The following is a 20000-nucleotide window of genomic DNA, read 5'->3' on the forward strand; positions in this document are numbered from 1 at the left end:
ATTATTATTATTTCAGTAGATGAAACCTATTCACAGGAACCATTGACTTGAAATTCAAGCTTCCAAAGAATGTTTGTTTCAACCTCCCACCGCAGCAGACACGCCCACACTGCAGCAGTAACTGATCATGATATAGAACCAGTGATTTTTCATCGCCCTGGGGGAGACGCGAACCCTTGACATCCGAGTGGCATTCCACGACGCTAACCACTATACCAGCGGACTGTGGTTTTAACGTATCTGGATTTCTGCTGATGGGTTTAGAGTGAAATGTTTGTTGGCATGGCGCATAGATACTAAACGATATTGCTTTGTATATCTGGGATCTCTCTCTCTCTCTCTCTCTCTCTCTCTCTCTCTCTCTCTCTCTCTCTCTCTCTCTCTGTCTGTCTGTCTAGAAATAGTTCTTGAAATGGATTTAGCGTGAACAAATACCAATACAACTGAATTGTAGTTCCCCCTCCTCTCTCTCTCTCTCTCTCTCTCTCTCTCTCTCTCTCTCTCTCTCTCTCTCTCTCTCTCTCTCATTTCCTCTGTATTTCCAAGTTCTTATTAAAAAGCAAGAGATGGCATTCCCTTGCATTTTTAATCGAATTTCATATTGAATAAAAATGATCGTTTCTCATTTTTTAAGGTCATATTCTCTCCGTCAGACTGCGTTGCTCCACTGCTATCATTATTACTACTTGATTACTATCATTATTACTATTACTATTATTATTTTGTTCATACCTGTAAATTTATATATATATTTTTTTGTCGAATATTTCTGGCACGGGATGTAAGTCATATTAATGCCGGTACAGCGGGGCGTTTAATTATTTGTAATGCTATTAGCGTCCTCTCTACTGCCATTAAGAATATTGGTGTTGGGAATTTTTTTTTTTAGTTGGTACTGCGCTCGCGTTTTTTATTTTTTTTATTTTTTTTTTTACTTCTGTGATATTAATTTTTATTTTTTTATTTTTTTTTTTTTGTATTTTTCCTGTATGCCGTGTCACTGGTTTTCAGATGTTCGCTCTCTCTCTCTCTCTCTCTCTCTCTCTCTCTCTCTCTCTCTCTCTCTCTCTCTCTCTTCTTCTTCTTCTTTTATCAAAAGCAATATTTTTTTTGGAAAATTCATTTTTGTTTGTAAATGGAATAGTTTGAAATAGTCACCTTCTCTCTCTCTCTCTCTCTCTCTCTCTCTCTCTCTCTCTCTCTCTCTCTCTCTCTCTCTCAAAAGCAGTAGTTTTTCGGAAAATTCATTTTTGTTTTAATAGTTTGAAATAGGTACCTTCTCTCTCTCTCTCTCTCTCTACTTCTTCTGACTCTCTCTTTCTTCTTCTTCTAGCTACCAAAAGCAATAATTATTTCGGAAAGTTCATTTTTGTTTGTTCATGGAATAGTTTGAAATAGTCACCGTCTCTCTCTCTCTCTCTCTCTCTCTCTCTCTCTCTCTCTATTTCTCTGGAATCTTTGAAATACTCACCGTCTCTCTCTCTCTCTCTCTCTCTCTCTCTTTGCCTCTGTAACTAGACATCCCGAATTCATTCCTGGGAAAGGATGTGACGATTAGAAACTCACTCTCTTAGAAATCTCTCTTGCCTCTGCAAACCTACGCAGTGAATTTGGCACCCATTGGTCAGTCGACTGTAGTGGGTAGCAGATGTGGATTTTAGAAAGAAAGAAAGAGAGGGCAAGGAAGAAATAACAGACATTCCCTCGCTTGTCATATTGGAGATTTCTTCTCGGCCTGTGAATTTGGTGTTGCCTAGGAAGTGGTTAAGATGAATGGAGATTTTTTCATAGTCAGCGTCTGGGCTAAGATGAATGGAAGTTTTAGAACGCAAAAATTGAAGATGAAAGAATGAGATTATTAAAGAATTATTATTATTATTATTATTATTATTATTATTATTATTATTATTATTTAAACGACGAAAACAGTTGGACGAGATGATTGGAAATTATTATTATTATTATTAATTATTATTATTATTATTATTATTATTATTATTATTATTATTATTATTATTATTATTATTAACGACGAAAACAGTTGGACGAAGATGAATGAAAATTATTATTAAAATTTATTATTATTATTATTATTATTATTATTATTATTATTATTATTATTATTATTATTATTATTAACGACGTCAAACACTTGGACGGAGATGAATGGAAATCTCCTGACGCGAACAAATGAACGCACGCGACACCGAGGACGGGAATAATAATATGCCCAAGGTGTGCCACTCTTCATTTTGAAGAATGAACCTGTTGGCACTCTGAGAGGCGCGGCGCTCACTCATTCAGGTGTAAAGCAACGGTTCGCTTCTTGTTGCATACCTGTCACTCACGGTGGAGTGCCCGAAAGGAATGCCGCGTATGGGGGTCATTTGCATAACTTTATGCAAAGTGAGAGTTATGAGGTTATGGGGTTAGTCGCTTTTTTTGTGGGCGCGTCTCATTGACGTGTGAGGAGGTTGCGAGGGCATTGAGAGGCGAGAAGGATTCTTTTTGTTTGCGTCACAGAGAGAGAGAGAGAGAGAGAGAGAGAGAGAGAGAGAGAGAGAAAGAGAGACTGCGAAGAGAGAGAGGAAGAAGAAGAAAAGAAGAAGAAGAAGAAGAGGAGGAGGAGGAGGAGGAAAAGGAGGAGGAGGAGGAGGAGGAGGAGGAGGAGGAGGAGGAGGAGGAGGGAGGAGGAGGAGGAGGAGGAGGGAGGATATTGAATTATAAGGATTGCTTTTTCAAAAATTGCAGATTGCTCTTATTAGTCATAATATGAACACACACACACACACACACACAGAGAGAGAGAGAGAGAGAGAGAGAGAGAGAGGATATTGCGAAATATAAGGATTGCTAGTTTTAAAAAAATTGCAGATGGCTCCTATTATAACATGCACAAACACACACACACACACACACAGAGAGAGAGAGAGAGAGAGAGAGAGAGAGAGAGAGAGAGAGAGAGAGAGAGAGAGAGAGAGATATTTTAGTTCTTCGAGGAGGATTTTTGTGAATCCTTTTTCTGGCGAAGTATTCATTTGAAAAGTTTATCTTTTTTTTTTTTAAAGAAAATAACAATCACTAATTTATTTTTATTTTTTCAGGTAAGGAAGCTCTGAAGGCCTACTAGTTTGTAAAATACGAGATATGGTAATGTATGAATTCTCATTTTATTTTTCTTTGAGGCTGAACAGAGTAATTTTAGATGGCTATATTTTATATTATATTTATAAATCTGCCTGTTGTTTCTTGTGTGTGTTTATAATTATTGACAGAAATATATAATCTGGTTTATGATATGAGAGAGAGAGAGAGAGAGAGAGAGAGAGAGAGAGAGAGAGAGAGAGAGAGAGAGAGAGAGAGAGAGAGAGTAGTTAAATGCAGTAAGCCAGGGGATTCTCTATGGTGTGGAAAAACAAGCAGTGAATAACAGCTGAGGAGGTCAAATGCGCCATTTATCTGGAAACCTTGAAATCTTTTATCTTTTTTTAATATTGTGGTCTATATATTTCTCATCTTTATGCTGGAAGTCAAGTTTATTATAGTTGGGTTTGTCCGTACGTCTGTCTGTCTCTTAGCAGAATTTCATAAAAAGTAACGAAAAGGTTTGATGAAGCTTGATGAAAATTATTCAAGATGTCACGTAAGGATCATTCTGCCCTAAAATGGAAGACTGCAGTATCTGCAAAAATACAGAACTGAGAAAAATGATAGATACTGCAGTTTTCCCTTGCCTTACTACTGATTTTGCAGGTACTGCAAATAAAGCATTGAAGAATCATCCTGAAACTGCAGTAACTTTGTAGTTAGTGTTTCACGGGCCCAATAGGTGGCATGTCTCAAATTCGAAAATTTTGCTGATACTGCAGTTTTCCATTTCAGGGCAGCATTATTGTCTTTAGTTTGGGATTGAGTTGAGATTGGACGATTGCTGTGATGGAAACCACACCAAAACTGCAATGATGTTTAATTAAAATTTATCAGAGTTAGAAAGGATTATGGTGTGAATTTTTCCACCAAAATCATCAAAAACCCTCCGTTCTTTCTAGCTCCCCGTAGGGGGCTAGTGCCGTTAGTGCAACTCATGCGGTGCACTGTAGGCATTACTTAAGGTTCTTTGCAGCGTGCCTTCGGCATCTAGCTGCACCCCTTTCGTTCCTTTTACTGTACCTCCTTTCATATTCTCTTTCTTCCATCTCACTTTCCAGCCTCTCCTAACAGTTGATTCATAGTGTAACTGCTTTGAGGTTTTCCTCCTGTTACACCTTTCAGACCTCTTACTGTCAATTTCCGTTTCAGCACTGAATGACCTCCATAGGTCCCAGTGCTTGGCCTTTGGCCTAAAATCTGTATTCAGTTCAATTCGATCTTTTCTAGCTAGATTTAGTTTTGGTCAAGAAGTTACCACATTTACCCTCTTAAACCAAGGTTCTGAAACGAGTTGACCTCTGGGGAGGCACATCGGCGCGCCCTTTCGGAAACAGGCTGTGCGTTTTTCCCTAAACTAAAAGTTTGTTGGGGTCCTTTCGCGTTCAGGCGTCCCCTAATAGCGCTGGTGAACGCGTCTGTCCAATTTTATCGCCAGGCTTTGATGTGGTAATGAGTGCAATGGGAGTTTGTATTTATTTTCATTGGATGGTTTTAGCAGGACGACGCTTCACAGTCATTTTGTTTTAGTGGCGGTTTTGTTATTGTCTTGTTTATGCGTTTTCATTTTTTTATTCAGTATTTTTTTTTTTCAGTGGTGCTTTGTTACTTTATGCCCACCGCAGTTCGTTCGTCCTTTTTGTGTACTGACACCGATTCCGCGTGAAATTAGGCGGTAACTCCTTTCTTTAAGAATTTTTATTTTGATAGAACATAAAGTGGTTTTGGTAGAAATCGGTAATAAGCGAATGACTGCCTTTATTATTATTATTATTATTATTATTATTATTATTATTATTATTATTATTATTATTATGATTCAGAAGATGGACCCTGTTCATATGGAACAAGCCCACCAAAGGAGCCATTAACTTGAAATTTAAGCTTCCAAAAATTTGGTGCTCATTAGAAAGTAAGAGAAGGTAAAGGGAAATACAGAAAGATCACATTTATTTAAAAGAATTTAATTATTAAACGCTACTGAGGCTAGAAGGCTGCAAATTGGCATATTGATAATCCACCCTCCACTCATCAAACATACCAAATTGCAACCCTCTAGCCTCAGTAGTTTTTATTTTATTTAAGGTTAAAGTTAGCCATAATCGTGCTTCTGGCAACGATATAGGCCATGCCACCACCGGGCCGTGGTTAAAGTTTCATGGGTCGCCTCTCATACAGCATTATACCGAGACCACCGAAAGATAGATCTATATTCGGTGGCCTTGATTATACGCGGTAGCGGCTGTACAGAAAACTCGATCGCCCCGAAGAAACTTCGACGCATTTTTTACTTGTTTATCTGCTGATTGTAACTTATTGTATGCAGGTGTCAAAATTAAATTGCTATAACTTATATAAATACATCTTTCATGCAGGTGTTAATTGAGGTAAGATTAGGTTTCAGTCGAGACCTTCAAAGAGGGGAAGTTTGAGCATTTCCAGACACCGCTCAGACTTAGATGCATCCGCTCGGCAATATCTCTTTAGTACCTCTCGAGTACTTCCACCAAATCCTCTTACGAGGGCGTCTCGAGCCCTTTGGCGCGTCTCTGCAGCAGGCGTTGTAGCAGCCTCGGGAGGTCTTGGTCCTGGCTCCCACCCAGACACCCCACCCCAGTCCTTTGAGTGCGTTACATTCGATACATGCAAATCCCATGTTACGCGATGGGAATTTCCCCTTCCGCCTTGTTCTTGGCAGGATTTCTACCATTCCCCTTCCTTCTCCTCCTCCTCCTCCTCCTCTTGTTCCTCCTTCTCCTCCTCTTGTCCCTCCTTCTTCTCTTGTTCCTTCTCCTCTTGTTCCTTCTCCTTCTTCTTCTTCCTCGTTTTCTTCTTCTTCTTCAAAGAGGGTCGAGTACCTCCTCCGCTTGTTCCTCCTCTTCCTCTTCCTCCTCTTGTTCCTCCTCCTCATCCTCATCCTCCTCTTGTTCTTCTTCCTCCTCCTCCTCCTCCTCCTCCTCCTCCTCCTCCTCCTCCTCCTCCTCCATGTACTTCTCTAGGATCTTCCATCCCTCGCTGCCTCTCCCCATTCACTTAACCATCTGGCATTAAACCCTTACCCAGTTGGTGGAGATTACAAGGGATTAGGTTTCAGAAGTGGTTTATTAGTCCTCCTCCTCCTCCTCCTCCTCTCCCTATTACTACGGTTATTATTGCTACTTTTTCTGTTATTACCGCTACTTTTGCTATTTGTGTATTTGCTTATCAAATACCGAACGAACAGCGGTTTCTGGTTAGTTAAGACTGTTCCGAGAAAACGCCTTTGGGTCTCTTGACTCTTCTATCTATCTATCTATCTATCTATCTATCTATCTATCTATCTATCTATCTATCTATCTATGTGTGTGGACGCACGTTTGTTATCACTTAATCATTCGTAGCCTTTGTACTTATATTTTATTCTACGTTCTTTCATAAAGGCATTGGTCATAACAGACATTTTTATTTCCACGCCTTATCTCTCTCTCTATCTTTCTCTATCTCTATCTTTCTCCCCTCACTCTCCTTCTCCGTGATTTTATCCTCTGCAGGGGAGTTGCCGAAACCCTCAGAACTGTATAAGTCTTCCCCTCTCACTCAGATCTAGGGGATAGTGTGAGGTAGTGAGCTGGAATTGGGACATGTAGGACATAGATCCTATTTTTTTTTTATTCGTAGAATTGTAGGCCATATTGAATTTTTTTATTTTTTTTTGTAAGTCTTCAGAAATCAGGGAACTTTGCAGAATGATAGGTTTATGTCTTCTTTTTTGGGACTTGAATCCTATTTTTTTTTTTTTTTTTTTTTTGTAGGTGAAATGTTGGGCATAGATTTTTTTTGTAGGTGAAGTGTTGGTTATAGATTTTTTTGTAGGTGAAGTGTTGGGCATAGATTTTTTTTGTAGGTGAAGTGTTGGGCATAGATTTTTTTTTTTTTTTGTAGGTGAAGTGTAGGCCATCTTGAATTTTTGTAAACCTTCTGAAAACAGGGAACGTTTTGGAATGATTTATGTATTTTTTTTTGCTGAATTTTGATCTGATCTTTTGAAGAAAAATCAAGAAAGTACGTAAGATCTCAATTTATATATTGGTTTTTATTTACTTATATATTTATTTTTTACAGTCACAAAGATTGTAGTCAATTTTATAATGCATGGGTTCATATTGCCATTATTCGGCTCGAAATTGCCGTCATAATATGAACATATCCCAAGTTTTGCAATAATTTTTGCAACTTTTCTGGAAGAAAATCAAAATGGCTGTTCTTTGGCGTCCATTTTGGGGAATTATCGATGGTTTTTATACCAGCGCGCTCAGTTGTTGTTTTGTTTTATTCTCGAGTTCCCAATCAAGTTTCATAATTAGCAAAAATGTTTTAAGCAAAAATGAAAGCAAGAAAATGTCAATTATCAGATCTTTCTCCCATTCTTTTCTAGGAGATTCGCAGAACGAATAATATTTTTCCTAAACAATTGCAGAACGAATATATTTTTCCTCGACAGTCACAGAACGAATATATTTTTCCTAGACAATAGCAGAACGAATATATTTTTCCTAGACAATCGCAGAACTAATATATTTTTCCTAGACAATCGCAGAACGAATATATTTTTCCTAGACAATTGCAGAACTAATGTATTTTTCGCAAAACGAATATATTTTTCCCAGACGATCGCAGAGCGAATATATTTTTCCTAGACAATCGCAAAACGAATATATATTTTTCCGGGACAATCGCAGAACGAATATATTTTTCATGGACAACCGCAGAACGAATATATCGAATATATTGTCTCTCTTCCAAGGAAATTTTCTCCTGGGAAAAGAAAAACTATTCTCCCGTCTTTTTTGACCGTCATCATCGGGGCATAATTTCTACATAGGTCGTTTCTTCCGCCGCGTTGAGTTTTATAGGTGCTGCATAAATACCGCCCCTCCGAAACTGATGTTCTCAGCGCCATTAACCAAAAATCGGACCATTTTATTTCCCGAGAGTGAAGCGAACAAGCGAATTTTATTCTGCCGTGAAGACTTATAAGATGCTCGCTCGACCGTCAGCGATTTTTCACACTGCGCCGGGGATTGAGCGACTCTTATTCATTCATAATATACTTTCGGCGGAAGGTGCCAGCTCCATCCGTCCAGGGTATTACGTCATTCCTCTATTTTTTTGAGGGGGTGTTGTTCATTTGCTTTCTTTTATATTGCTCTTAAATGGTTTTCTTAAATTAACAGATTTTCTAAGATCTAAGTCTTCTCTGAACTTTTTATTTTTCTGTAACAGAAAAATATTGTGCCGGCTTTGTCTGTCCGTCCGCACTTTTTTCCTGTCCGCCCTCAGATCTTAAAAACTACTTAGGCTAGAGGGCTGTAAATTGGTATGTTGATCATCCATCCTCCAATCATCAAACACACCAAATTGCAGCTTAGATGTTTACCCACCCAAACCAGCCATTGGTGTCAGATTTAGTGATGCATTTGGTAAAAGTAAGAGCATTTCAATCAAGTATATTAGTATTTTAAGACAAATCTTGCGAGTTCTTTGAAAAAAGCAGTATAGGAAAAATTCGGATATTTATATAAAAATTTATTTTAAGTAGTCTGTATGACTAGAAGCACGTCTTTGAATGATCATGATGAATTGTTGAAATATGATTTATGGCGAATGGTATGTTTAAGGAATAGTTGAGTCTGTGGTTGTTTATTGTACATTTAATGATAAATTCACCATTTTAGGCTCCATTGTTTGTTGTGGTTTTGTTCAGAGACACTTTTGTTTATTTATAAATCTGATTGAAACAAAATATCGTGGATATTTCATTAATCTTGTGTTATATGACTGTTATACTGGATTACTGTGATTGTTAGTATTTTATGTTATCCGTATATTTCTGTAACAAATCAAATTGAAGAAATACTATAGAATATGAATTTTTATTAATCTTACGTTATAATTTATATGACTGTTATACTGATTTACTATGACTGTGTTAATATTTCAGATTATTCAGATAATTCTGAAATGAATTAAATTGGAATAATGCTATAGAGAATATAAGTTAATTAGTTGATTTTGAGTTCCGTTCACGTATAAACCGTCAAGCCTAGTACGTTGTAGCTTCGTCGAAACTTGTTGTCCTTTCAAGTTGGAAGTGTCCCTGATGAAATCATTGAAATGTGATTAAACTGCTTGCTGTTAATGAAACAACTTCGGAAGGGGGGGGCGGGGGTGTCATTTCAAGTTGTCCATTGTTGTGCAGAAGTTGGGAGCCTGAACTCGTCCAAGGGGGGGTTCCTACCCCCTTTCTTCTCCCCCACCCTCTTTCCCCCTGTGAGACATCCACTTTCTCCTCTCGACTTGATGTAACTTTCAGGTTGGAGTTAACGAGAACCTTGATGCATGCTTTCGGAAGAAAGTGGTCGTTATTGCAAGAAGTGATTTTTTTTGTTTTTTTTGGTAAATCGTTTATTTTGTAAGGGGTGTTTTCGTCTGTACATAGGATTGTTTGAAATAGTCATATTTTTTCTCTCTCTCTCTCTCTCTCTCTCTCTCTCTCTCTCTCTCTCTCCTTCTTCTAACTGTCAAAAGCTGTAGTTTTTCGGAAAGTTCATTTTGTTTGTACGTGGAATAGTTTGAAATAGTCACCTTTTCTCTCTCTCTCTCTCTCTCTCTCTCTCTCTCTCTCTCTCTCTCTCTCTCTCTCTCTCTCTCTCTCTCTATCTCCAAAGTTGTCGGAAAATATAATTTTGTTAGTGTATGTAATTGTTTGAAATAGTCACCTCTCTCTCTCTCTCTCTCTCTCTCTCTCTCTCTCTCTCTCTCTCTCTCTCTCTCTCTCTCTCAAGAGAATGTAGTTACTTTCATCTATTTTCTTTTTCTATATATTTGTGCCACTTTTCAAAATGCTGACTTGGCAAAAATTTTTATCTCTCTCTCTCTCTCTCTCTCTCTCTCTCTCTCTCTCTCTCTCTCTCTCTCTCTCTCTCTCTCTCTCTCTCCTTCCCCTACCTATCTAAGCCGTTGGTGGGGGTACAAGAGAAATGAGGTGGTCATCTCATTCAACATTCCTCACAAGACGCCACGTTTCCTCAGCAGACGCTTCGCTGCTTTTCTCTTGGTTTGCAGGAGGAAACTAGGAGGAAGGCCTGGAATAATTAGAGGCTGGGAGATGGGAACTGGAGTCTCTCTCTCTCTCTCTCTCTCTCTCTCTCTCTCTCTCTCTCTCTCTCTCTCTCTCTCTCTGGAAGAGAATATAGTTGATTTTATTCATCTTCAAAACGCTGACTTCGCAAAATTTTGCCTCTCTCTCTCTCTCTCTCTCTCTCTCTCTCTCTCTCTCTCTCTCTCTCTCTCTCTCTCTCTCTCTCTCTCAGGAGGATATAGTTGCTTTTACTTAATTTTAAAATGCTGATTTATAATTTTTTCCTCTCTCTCTCTTTTCTAAAGTGAATATAAATTTAGTTGATTTTACTCATTTTCAAAATGCTGACTTGACAAAATGTTATCTTCTTCTTCTTCTTCTTCTTCTTCTTCTTCTTCTTCTTCTTCTTCTTCTTCTTCTTCTCTCTCTCTCTCTCTCTCTCTCTCTCTCGGATATAATTCGTTTTATTTATTTTATTCCTTTACATGTTTGACCCACATCTCAGAATGCTGACTTGGCAAAATTTTGTTTATCTTCTCCTCCTCCTCCTCCTCCTCCTCCTCCTCCTCCTCCTCCTCCTCCTCCTCCTCCTCCTCCTCCTCCTCCTCCTCCTCCTCCTCCTCCTCCTCCTCCTCCTCCTCTCTCTCTCTCTCTCTCTCTCTCTCTCTCTCTCTCTCTCTCTCTCTCTCTCTCTCTCTCATAAAGTTGAGTTTATTTATTTTCAAATGCTGACTTGACAAAATTTTGCTTATCTTTTCTTCTTCTTCTTCTTCTTCTTCTTCTTCTTCCTGATTCATTCCCGGTCGAAGAAGTCCTTTACCGGACTGAAAGCTAATCTCAAATTCCTACCCAGTATAAGAGAGGCGTATTTTCTGTCCAACTGCTCTCTCTCTCTCTCTCTCTCTCTCTCTCTCTCTCTCTCTCTCTCTCTCTCTCTCTCTCTCTCTCTCTCCTGCCTGTTGGGAAGATGAAGTATATGGATTGCGCAACGCTTTCCCCCTTTCGGCTAGGGTTTCAAAACCAACTCTCTCTCTCTCTCTCTCTCTCTCTCTCTCTCTCTCTCTCTCTCTCTCTCTCTCTCTCTCTTGTATTTTCGCCCCACTGAATATCGAGGCAGCGTAGAGGAAGCGTGCAGAATACCATATTGACTGTGCGAAGTCTTTTTCTCTGGAGTTGCTTTTATTTTTTTATTGTAGGTTTCACACACACGGTAGGAGTTGTCGAGTTACTATTGAGAGGAATTCAGTGGCATCTGAAGGAGAGACGAGTATTCTCCCAAGAGTTTTGATGGAGAATGGAATAATTGTCGGTGTCTGAGGGACTAATAATAATAATAATAATAATAATAATAATAATAATTAATAATAATTTAATAATAATAATAATAATTATAATAATAATAATTGTCTATTTTGAATTTATCAGCTAGGAATAATAATAATAATAATAATAATAATAATAATAATAATAATAATAGTAATAATAATAATAATAATAATAATAATAATTGTCTATTTTGAATTTATCAGCTATTAATTATAACAGTAGTAATCATTACCAGTATTATTATTGCTGTTATATAATTTTGAGTTGGTAAATTCAAAATAAACGTTATATTATTATTATTATTATTATTATTATTATTATTATTATTATTATTATTATTATTATTATTATTATTATTATTATTGTGAAGAGAGAAAATTCTTTGGAAGCTCCGCTTGTTCCACATGAATAGGTTTCATCTTCTGATTAATAATAATAATAATAATAATAATAATAATAATAATAATAATAATAAAAAGGCTGATAAATCGTACCTAAGAGACCATTTGACTCTGGCTAACCAAGTCACGGGTGGAAATATCCACTCTCTCTTAACAGTTGATTCATAGTGCAACTGCGAGGTTTTCTTCCTGTTACACCTTTCAAACCCACCTACTCTCAATTTCCTTTCAGGGCTGAATGACCTCATAGGTTCCAGTGCTTGGCCTTTGGCCAAAATTCTATACTCCATTTCAAAGAAGATTGAGGTGGTATTTGATTTCTGATTGAATGGAAAAACCGAAGGTGCTTTAATACAATCGTATCTCTGGATACAGGAACACTTTCGAACAATTCCCACTTTTCAGGCAGAATTAGACTTTATAATATTCCAAGCGGCGAAAACGGGAATGCTTGGAATAGAAGGTAACTAAAGTACCGTGAGGTATTCAAATGCCATAAAATATAGTATTAACGAGTGCAAAGTTAATTATATGATAGTAATGACAAGAAGTGCTGTTATGTCAAAAGTCACTTTATATTAAAAGGGACAAGAATTTTGGAAACATTTTTTTTAAGGTCGGGGTAGGTTTTTTTTTTTTTTTTTTTGGTGTAGAGAAGGAAATCTTGTGACGTCGGAAATCTTTTCTACTGAGACTTCTCATTTCCATTTTCCTTCACTTTTGATTAAAAAAAATACCCGGCTATAATTCTAAAACAAAAGACGGGAGATTTACGGTCGAGGAAATTCTTTTTCGGAAGAGAAATAATAATGTTTTCGTAGAGAGAGAGAGAGAGAGAGAGATAATTTTCGTAGTATGGAAATTCTTTTTATTGTTTTTGTTTTTCTACGACACAGAGAGAGAGAGAGAGAGAGAGAGAGAGAGAGAGAGAGAGAGAGAGAGAGAGAGAGAGATTTTTCAGAGAGAGAGAGAGAGAGAGAGAGAGAGATAATGTTTTCATAGCATGGGATTCCTTTTAGTTGTTTTTGAGAGAGAGAGAGAGAGAGAGGGAGAGATAATGTTTTCGTATTATGGGATTTTTAAAATTGTTTTTTGAGAGAGAGAGAGAGACAGAGAGAGAGATTTTTAAAGTGACATTCTTGTTCTTTCTATATGTATACTTGTATACGTATGTATAAATGGTTTTTAAAGTATGCACGTGTATAATTTAATGTTATCGTTGCATATACTTATGTGCTTTAATGTATGAATGTGTATATAGAGGATTCTGTCGTCATTACGTCATAACTCCCCGAAGGATCTCGAAGGATCCCGAAGGATCTTGGGAGGGAAACGAGACAGTGCTAGTTAAGCTAAATGGGATTAAATTTTGGCTTTGCGGAGATTAATGTGGACCTTAGAGTCGTTTGTATTGTACTTGCGTTGTATTCGTATTGTACTTGTAGTGTTCTTGTTCTGGTTGCATTGTACTTGTTCTGCGGCGTTGTTTGTATGTTAAGGGATGTGTGCTTTCTCTCTCTCTCTCTCTCTCTCTCTCTTGTAAAAACAATAAAAAAGAATTTCCATACTACGAAAACATTAACCTCTCTCTCTCTCTCTCTCTCTCTCTCTCTCTCTCTCTCTCTCTCTCTCTCTCTCTCTCTCTCTCTCTCGTAAAAACAATGAAATTGAATTCTGTACTGCGAAAACATACATTAACCTCTCTCTCTCTCTCTCTCTCTCTCTCTCTCTCTCTCTCTCTCTCTCTCTCTCAAAAGTTTATTTTTCCTAACATCGTGATTTCGGTCGCAAGAATATTACGGGGCCTAGTGCCGGCAATGTTACCTCTTGCGGTGCACTGTAAGCATTACTCAAGGTTCTTTGCAGCGTCCCTTCCTTAGGCCCCTACCTGCTACCCTTTCATTCCTTTTACTGCACCTCCATTCATATTCTCTTTCTTCCATCTTACTTTCCACTCTTTCCTAGCATTTTGATTGAATTGAATTGAATATAGAATTTAGGCCAAAGGCCAAGCACTGGGACCAGTGAGGTCATTCAGCGCTGAAACGGAAATTGACAGTAAGAAGGTCTGAAAGGTGTAACAGGAGGAAAACCTCAAAGCATTTGCGCTATGAATCAATTGTTAAGAGAGGGTTGAGGAAAGTAAGATGGAAGAGAGAATATGAAAGGAGGTACAGTAAAAGGAACGAAAGGGGTTGCAGCTAGGGACCGAAGTAATGACTACGAAAAACTCTTCATTCTTAGTAGAATTTGTCACTTCATTTAACAGGTAAAGTTTAAAACAGATTGAATTGAAAATTTATATGACTTGAATTTTTTTCATTACTTTGTCAGTTCTATGAGAGATTAGTTGTGGCTGATTTATCAGAGAGTTCATTGTTTATTCAAATTTAAGGTATTTTGGGAAATAAATCATTTATAAGAAAGCCAATATACATATATATATATGTATGTATGTATGTATGTATGTATGGTATGTGTATATGTGTAAGTATGTATACTAGTTTGTACTACAGGTACAGCAGTGCGTTGTATGGCATTCCCCCTGAAGTGATAGTGAAATTGTTCTGGGAGTTGTGAGGGCGAAGTGAGCCGTCGGAATGAAAATGAGAATTAGGCCCTCAGTCAGAGGGAGAGTCTGTGGGGAGTTGGACAATCGCTCTGATGAGAAGGAAATGGACGAATTGGTCCACCCTCTCTCTCTGTCTCTCTGTCTCTCTCTCTCTCTCTCTCACAGTTGAATTTCGTTTTCAATGCCACAGATGTTCTCTCTCTCTCTCTCTCTCTCTCTCTCTCTCTCTCTCTCTCACACACACAGTTGAATTTCTGTTTTAATGCCACAGATGTGCGCGCTCTCTCTCTCTCTCTCTCTCTCACAGTTGAATTTTCATCTTAATCCCACAGATGTACTAGCTTGTGTTACAGTTCTCTCTCTCTCTCTCTCTCTCTCTCTCTCTCTCTCTCTCTCTCTCTCTCAACCACCAACGATTGAATCGGGCGGGTGTGGGTGATATTGTATCACAGCTGAAGACACAGTCCTGGATTCAAATCTAGAAATTAAAATTCAAAATGAAATCAGGATTTATGAAAACTTTGAAATATTTTAAAACAAAAACAAAATACACTAATAGATTAAAAATGCATAGAATTTTACGAAAACTGAAACAAAAATTAAAGACATTATTTTTTTATTGTTTTTGTTTTCCTGAATTTTCTATGGATTTTGAATGTATTTATTTATTTTGTCTTTTTGAAGCTTGCATAATTTTGTCTGAATTATGAATTTAAACCTTTAGAGATTTTTAGTCATTTCATCTAAGATTTTATTCAAGTCGCTGATGTTTCTGGAGGAATACTTTATACATTTTTATTTTTCCTTGTCTTTTTATTTTGCTATTCAACAAAGTTATATATTATTCCCATTCCGCGCCATTCTGGAATCGTTCATCCATTATTGTGTTTTCTGGTCAATAACACTTTCCCCTCACTCGCTTTCAATGAGAAGAGAAAAATATGAAGAAGAAAGGTTTTTGTTCCCTCTGGATGGTGATTTGCGCTTTGTAATTATTTACAAAGGCGAGGGAGATCATTTTTGTCCCACAGAAAACTAAAAAAAAAAAAAAACTTAGGGCTGGTAAACAAAGGTTTTAGGGCTTCATAATGACTAGAGAGAGTCGTTGGTGGTGTGTCATATTCATAAATCTGTTGTCCGTCCGTCCGCACTTTTTCTGTCCACCCTCAGATCTTAAAAACTAATGAGGCTAGAGGGCTGCAAATTGGTATGTTGATCATCCACCCTCCAGTCATCAAACATACCAAATTGCAGCCATCCAGCCTCAGTAGTTTTTATTTTATTTAAGATTGAAGTTACCCATAATCGCGCGTCTGGCAACGATACAGAACAGGCCACCAACGTGCCGTAATTAAAGCATCATGGCTAGCGGGTCATACAGGATTATACCGAGACCACCGAAAGATTGATTGTTTTCGGTGGCATTGATTAATCGCTGTACAGAAAACTCGATTGCGCCGAAGAAACTTCGGCGCATTTTTTTTTACGTGTTTCTTTCCTTTTCTCTTTCCGAAATTTTGGAAAATATTGCAAGTGGGTTTCATATTTTATTTTTGAGAATTCGAAAGTCAATTTAGGTTTTCAAAAACTACCGAAATTGGCTTTCATATTTTTCTCATTGCTGCTTTTGGGAATTAAAAAAAATAAAGAAACATCCAATACAAAAATGTAATGTATAATTGAAGAAAAATCGCAGCAATACTTTTTTTTCATATTTTACCAAGTGTGTTTATCTGAGTGATACATCATGACAAGTTATCTGTGATTGTTTTGGAACCTCTCTCTCTCTCTCTCTCTCTCTCTCTCTCTCTCTCTCTCTCTCTCTCTCTCTCTCTCTCTCTCTCAAAGACAAATGATTGAACTGAGAGGGTGGTGTCTTGTCGTATATCGTTACCAGACGCACGATTATCGCTAACATTAAGCTTAAATAAAATAAAAACTGCTGAGGCTAGAGGGCTGCAATTTGGTGTGTTTGATGATTGGAGGATGGATGATCAACATACCAATTTGCAGCCCTCTAGCCTCAGTGGTTTTCAAGGTCTGAGGGCGGACAGAAAAGTGCGGACAGACAAAGATTTCATTGAAGTTTTCCTGAATGTTGACTCTTGTACATATCAAAGAAATGTAAAATTCCCGGCATTTTATAATTAAAATTCTGAGCTGTTTATTATTCTCTTGAATGAGCGTTGTAATTCATTGTCATTTCCAAATGAAAAGTTGCATTTTTCCACATCGTTTATTTTGATGATAGACGGAAGTTATTTATCAGACATTTTGCTCTCTCTCTCTCTCTCTCTCTCTCTCTCTCTCTCTCTCTCTCTCTCTCTCTCTCTCTCTCTCTCTCTCTCCATTATTGTTCTTTCCAAGCCAATAACGTTTTCCCTTCTCACGCGCACAAAGAGAAATGAAACAGAAAAAAAAAACTTTTTCTGGTGATTCCTCGGTTTTGTGATTACATCCACATCGAGGGATAAGTTTATACATATAAAAAAACTGTTTTTGATAAAGGGATAAGGTTATAAAAAAACTGGTTTTGATAAAAGGATAAGTTTATAAAAAAAACTGGTTTTGATAAAAACTGGTTTTGATAAGTTTATAAAAAAACTGGTTTTGATAAAGAGATGTTTATAAAAAAAAACTGGTTTTGATAGAAAACCTGAACTATTGTCAGTTGTCATGTTTATCTATGACATTTTAGAATGAGCGACACTTCAGCTGTAAACTCAAAAACGCTAATATGAGCGAGAACTAAATACAAAACGTGAAATTTAAACCCAAAATACCTAACCAAAACTTTTTTTTATTCTGTCTCTCAGATAAAATTGAAACATTGACGCGGGTATTACTTGTCCATTTTTTTATTATAAGATAATATTTGAGTTTAAAGAACCATTCATTTCCCAATCTTCTTACTTTGATATGAAATGAAACATTGACGCCAGCATTACTTGTCAAGTATTTTTTATTATAAGATAATATTTGAGTTTACAGAACCATTCATTTCCGAATTTTTTTTTTTTTTTTTTGTATTTTGATATGAAACAAAGATATATCTTTCCCATTGTGGAATAGCTCATTTATTACCGTCTCTTCCAGGTCAGTGACCTCTTTCCCCTTCCGAGGTTATTTTGTTCCCTCCTGATGGACGATTATTGGGTCTTTTCACAAAATCATCTCTCTCGCCTTTCAGAATTTCCGCTGTGTATAAATCTCTCTTTTCACCCTTTCATAATTTAAAATGAGCGGTGCTCTAAAGAATATATTTTTTTTATGCTCAGATGATCAGTATGTGGAGGTGAAATATTGAGAGTGATATAAAGTTATGATTTGAAAAGCTTAAAAAATTGAGACTTCAGGCGCAGAGGTTGAAATTGAAAGACGCCTTTGTTTCTTTCGATTTGTTTGGACCCAGTGAGGAAACGGTGTTGGAAATGTGGAATTGTTTTGTCTTGGCATTATTAGAATGCTGTGAGTTATTTTTTGTAGTAAGCTTCCATATGTTTTGTTCAGACTGCCTCGTGATTGATGTGAATATATGGCTTTTGTTTTTGTGAGTTTCGGTGAGAATCTCTCTCTCTCTCTCTCTCTCTCTCTCTCTCTCTCTCTCTCTCTCTCTCTCTCTCTCTCTCTCTTTGGAGAAGTTTGTTTATTTCGCTGACTCCCGAACCCCTTCATCCTTCCCCTGTCCTTTAAGTCTTTTATCCTCCTGTTCCATTTCCTCAAACTATTTTTGTTCAACCCTCCCGTCCCATTTCCCTATTTCCCCCTTCTGTGACTTCTCCTCCTCCTCCTCCCTATTCTGTAACTTCGGATGACATTATTTTCCTCAAGGTTGACGACGACATTATTTTCCCCAAGGTGGACGACGACATTTTTTCAAGGTCGGTGACGACATTATTTTCAGCAAGGTCGACGACATTATTTTCCCAATGTCGACGACAACATTATTTTCCGTAAGGTCGACGACGACATTATTTTCCGAAAGGTCGACGACATTATTTTCCTCAAGGTCGACAACATTATTTTCGCTAAGTTCGACGACATTACAAGGTCGACGACATTATTTTCCAGGGTCGACGACATTATTTTCCCCAAGGTCGACGACGACATTATTTTCCCCAAAAGTAGACGACGTTATTTTTCCCAAAGTAGACGACGTTATTTTCCCCAATGTCGACGACAACATTATTTTCCTCAAGGTCGACGACAACATTATTTTCCCCAAGGTCGACGACGACATTATTTTCCCCAAGGTCGACGACGGCATTATTTTCCCCAAAGTAGAATATTTTCCCCAAGGTCGACGACGACAGCTTTCTCGAGTCTCAAAAAAAAAAAAAAAAAGTTGCCTTTGATCTGAAATGGATCTCTGGATCTCCTTTGCCAGTCATCAACGACCTAGAGTGTACTTTGTACCCTTGTGTATCCCCGAAGGGCGAGTATCCCCTAATTTAGTCACAGCTTCTATTTCTTTCTGCTCTTCCGTTCGATTCCTCTGCTCTTTTGATGGGGATGGAATCTATCATTCTTTTTTTTTTTTTCCATTTAAACATCTTTGTCATTAATGTTCCTTCAGGCTGGTCTTAGAGAGATGAAATAATTGCATAATTAAAAATGCCTTATGAGAGAGAGACAGAAAATGTTTGATTTTTATATGTCTTTTATTGAGATTTATTTTTATTCAGTTATTTAATATTTGTTTTTCATTAGCAGAATAATCCATGGGAATATATGGAAGGCTTAAAACGCTTACCACGTGGTTTGCGAGGTATAGCCGGCCGAGTTCATTCAAGCTATGTACATTCTTTAACCAAGAGAACGTAATTGAAACTGCAAATTTGGGAGAGCCCTGTATATGCATTCCATTTGGTGGTCCGGTAAAACAAGCACCTGCCTTTGTGGAAGCTCTCTCTCTCTCTCTCTCTCTCTCTCTCTCTCTCTCTCTCTCTCTCTCTCTCTCTCTCTCTCTCTCTCTTTCGCCTAGGTGAAAAGCTTTTCTTATAGTGAAAATATCTCTCTCTCTCTCATAGTGAAAAGCTTTCTCTCTCTTTCTCTCCTCCTATGTGAAAAGCTCTCTCTCTCTATCTCTCTCTCTCTCTCTCTCTCTCTCTCTCTCATAGTGGAAAGCTTTCTCTCTCTTCCTTTGTGAAAAACTCTCTCTCTCTCTCTCTCTCTCTCTCTCTCTCTCTGGGCGAGTGGTAGCAGCAAGTGCTGTATGCATAATAAACCGAATTCAGCGCCAACCGTTGTTTTACCTTGTTTGTAATTCTATTCTCCAATTTGCCGTGCCAGGATGCTTTCGATTTGGCGTAATGAAATACCTCGAGATATTTTTATTTTCGCTCACGTCTGTGTTTTCCTTGCTAGTTTTTTATGCGGCATTTTTATCCCCCTTTTTAGTTTTCTGAAAAGAATACTGTCGTGCCGACTTTGT

At 37.6% G+C, this 20000-nt stretch overlaps 2 protein-coding genes across 10 annotated transcripts in view; one reads left to right on the forward strand and one right to left on the reverse strand.

The window, feature by feature from the left end:
• The window catches only part of LOC136856540 (rho GTPase-activating protein gacV-like), a 60987-nt gene extending 54811 nt beyond the window's left edge, over positions 1-6176 (reverse strand). The window contains exon 1 of the mRNA XM_067134383.1: positions 6006-6176. Coding sequence (XP_066990484.1) covers positions 6006-6176 — 171 coding nt within the window. The remainder of the gene's footprint in view (positions 1-6005) is intronic.
• The window catches only part of LOC136856597 (ligand of Numb protein X 2-like), a 582959-nt gene that overhangs the window by 258948 nt on the left and 304011 nt on the right, over positions 1-20000 (forward strand). The gene's annotated exons all lie outside the window — the stretch shown is intronic.

This window comes from Macrobrachium rosenbergii, chromosome 36, assembly GCF_040412425.1.
Source record: "Macrobrachium rosenbergii isolate ZJJX-2024 chromosome 36, ASM4041242v1, whole genome shotgun sequence".
NCBI lineage: Eukaryota > Metazoa > Arthropoda > Malacostraca > Decapoda > Palaemonidae > Macrobrachium > Macrobrachium rosenbergii.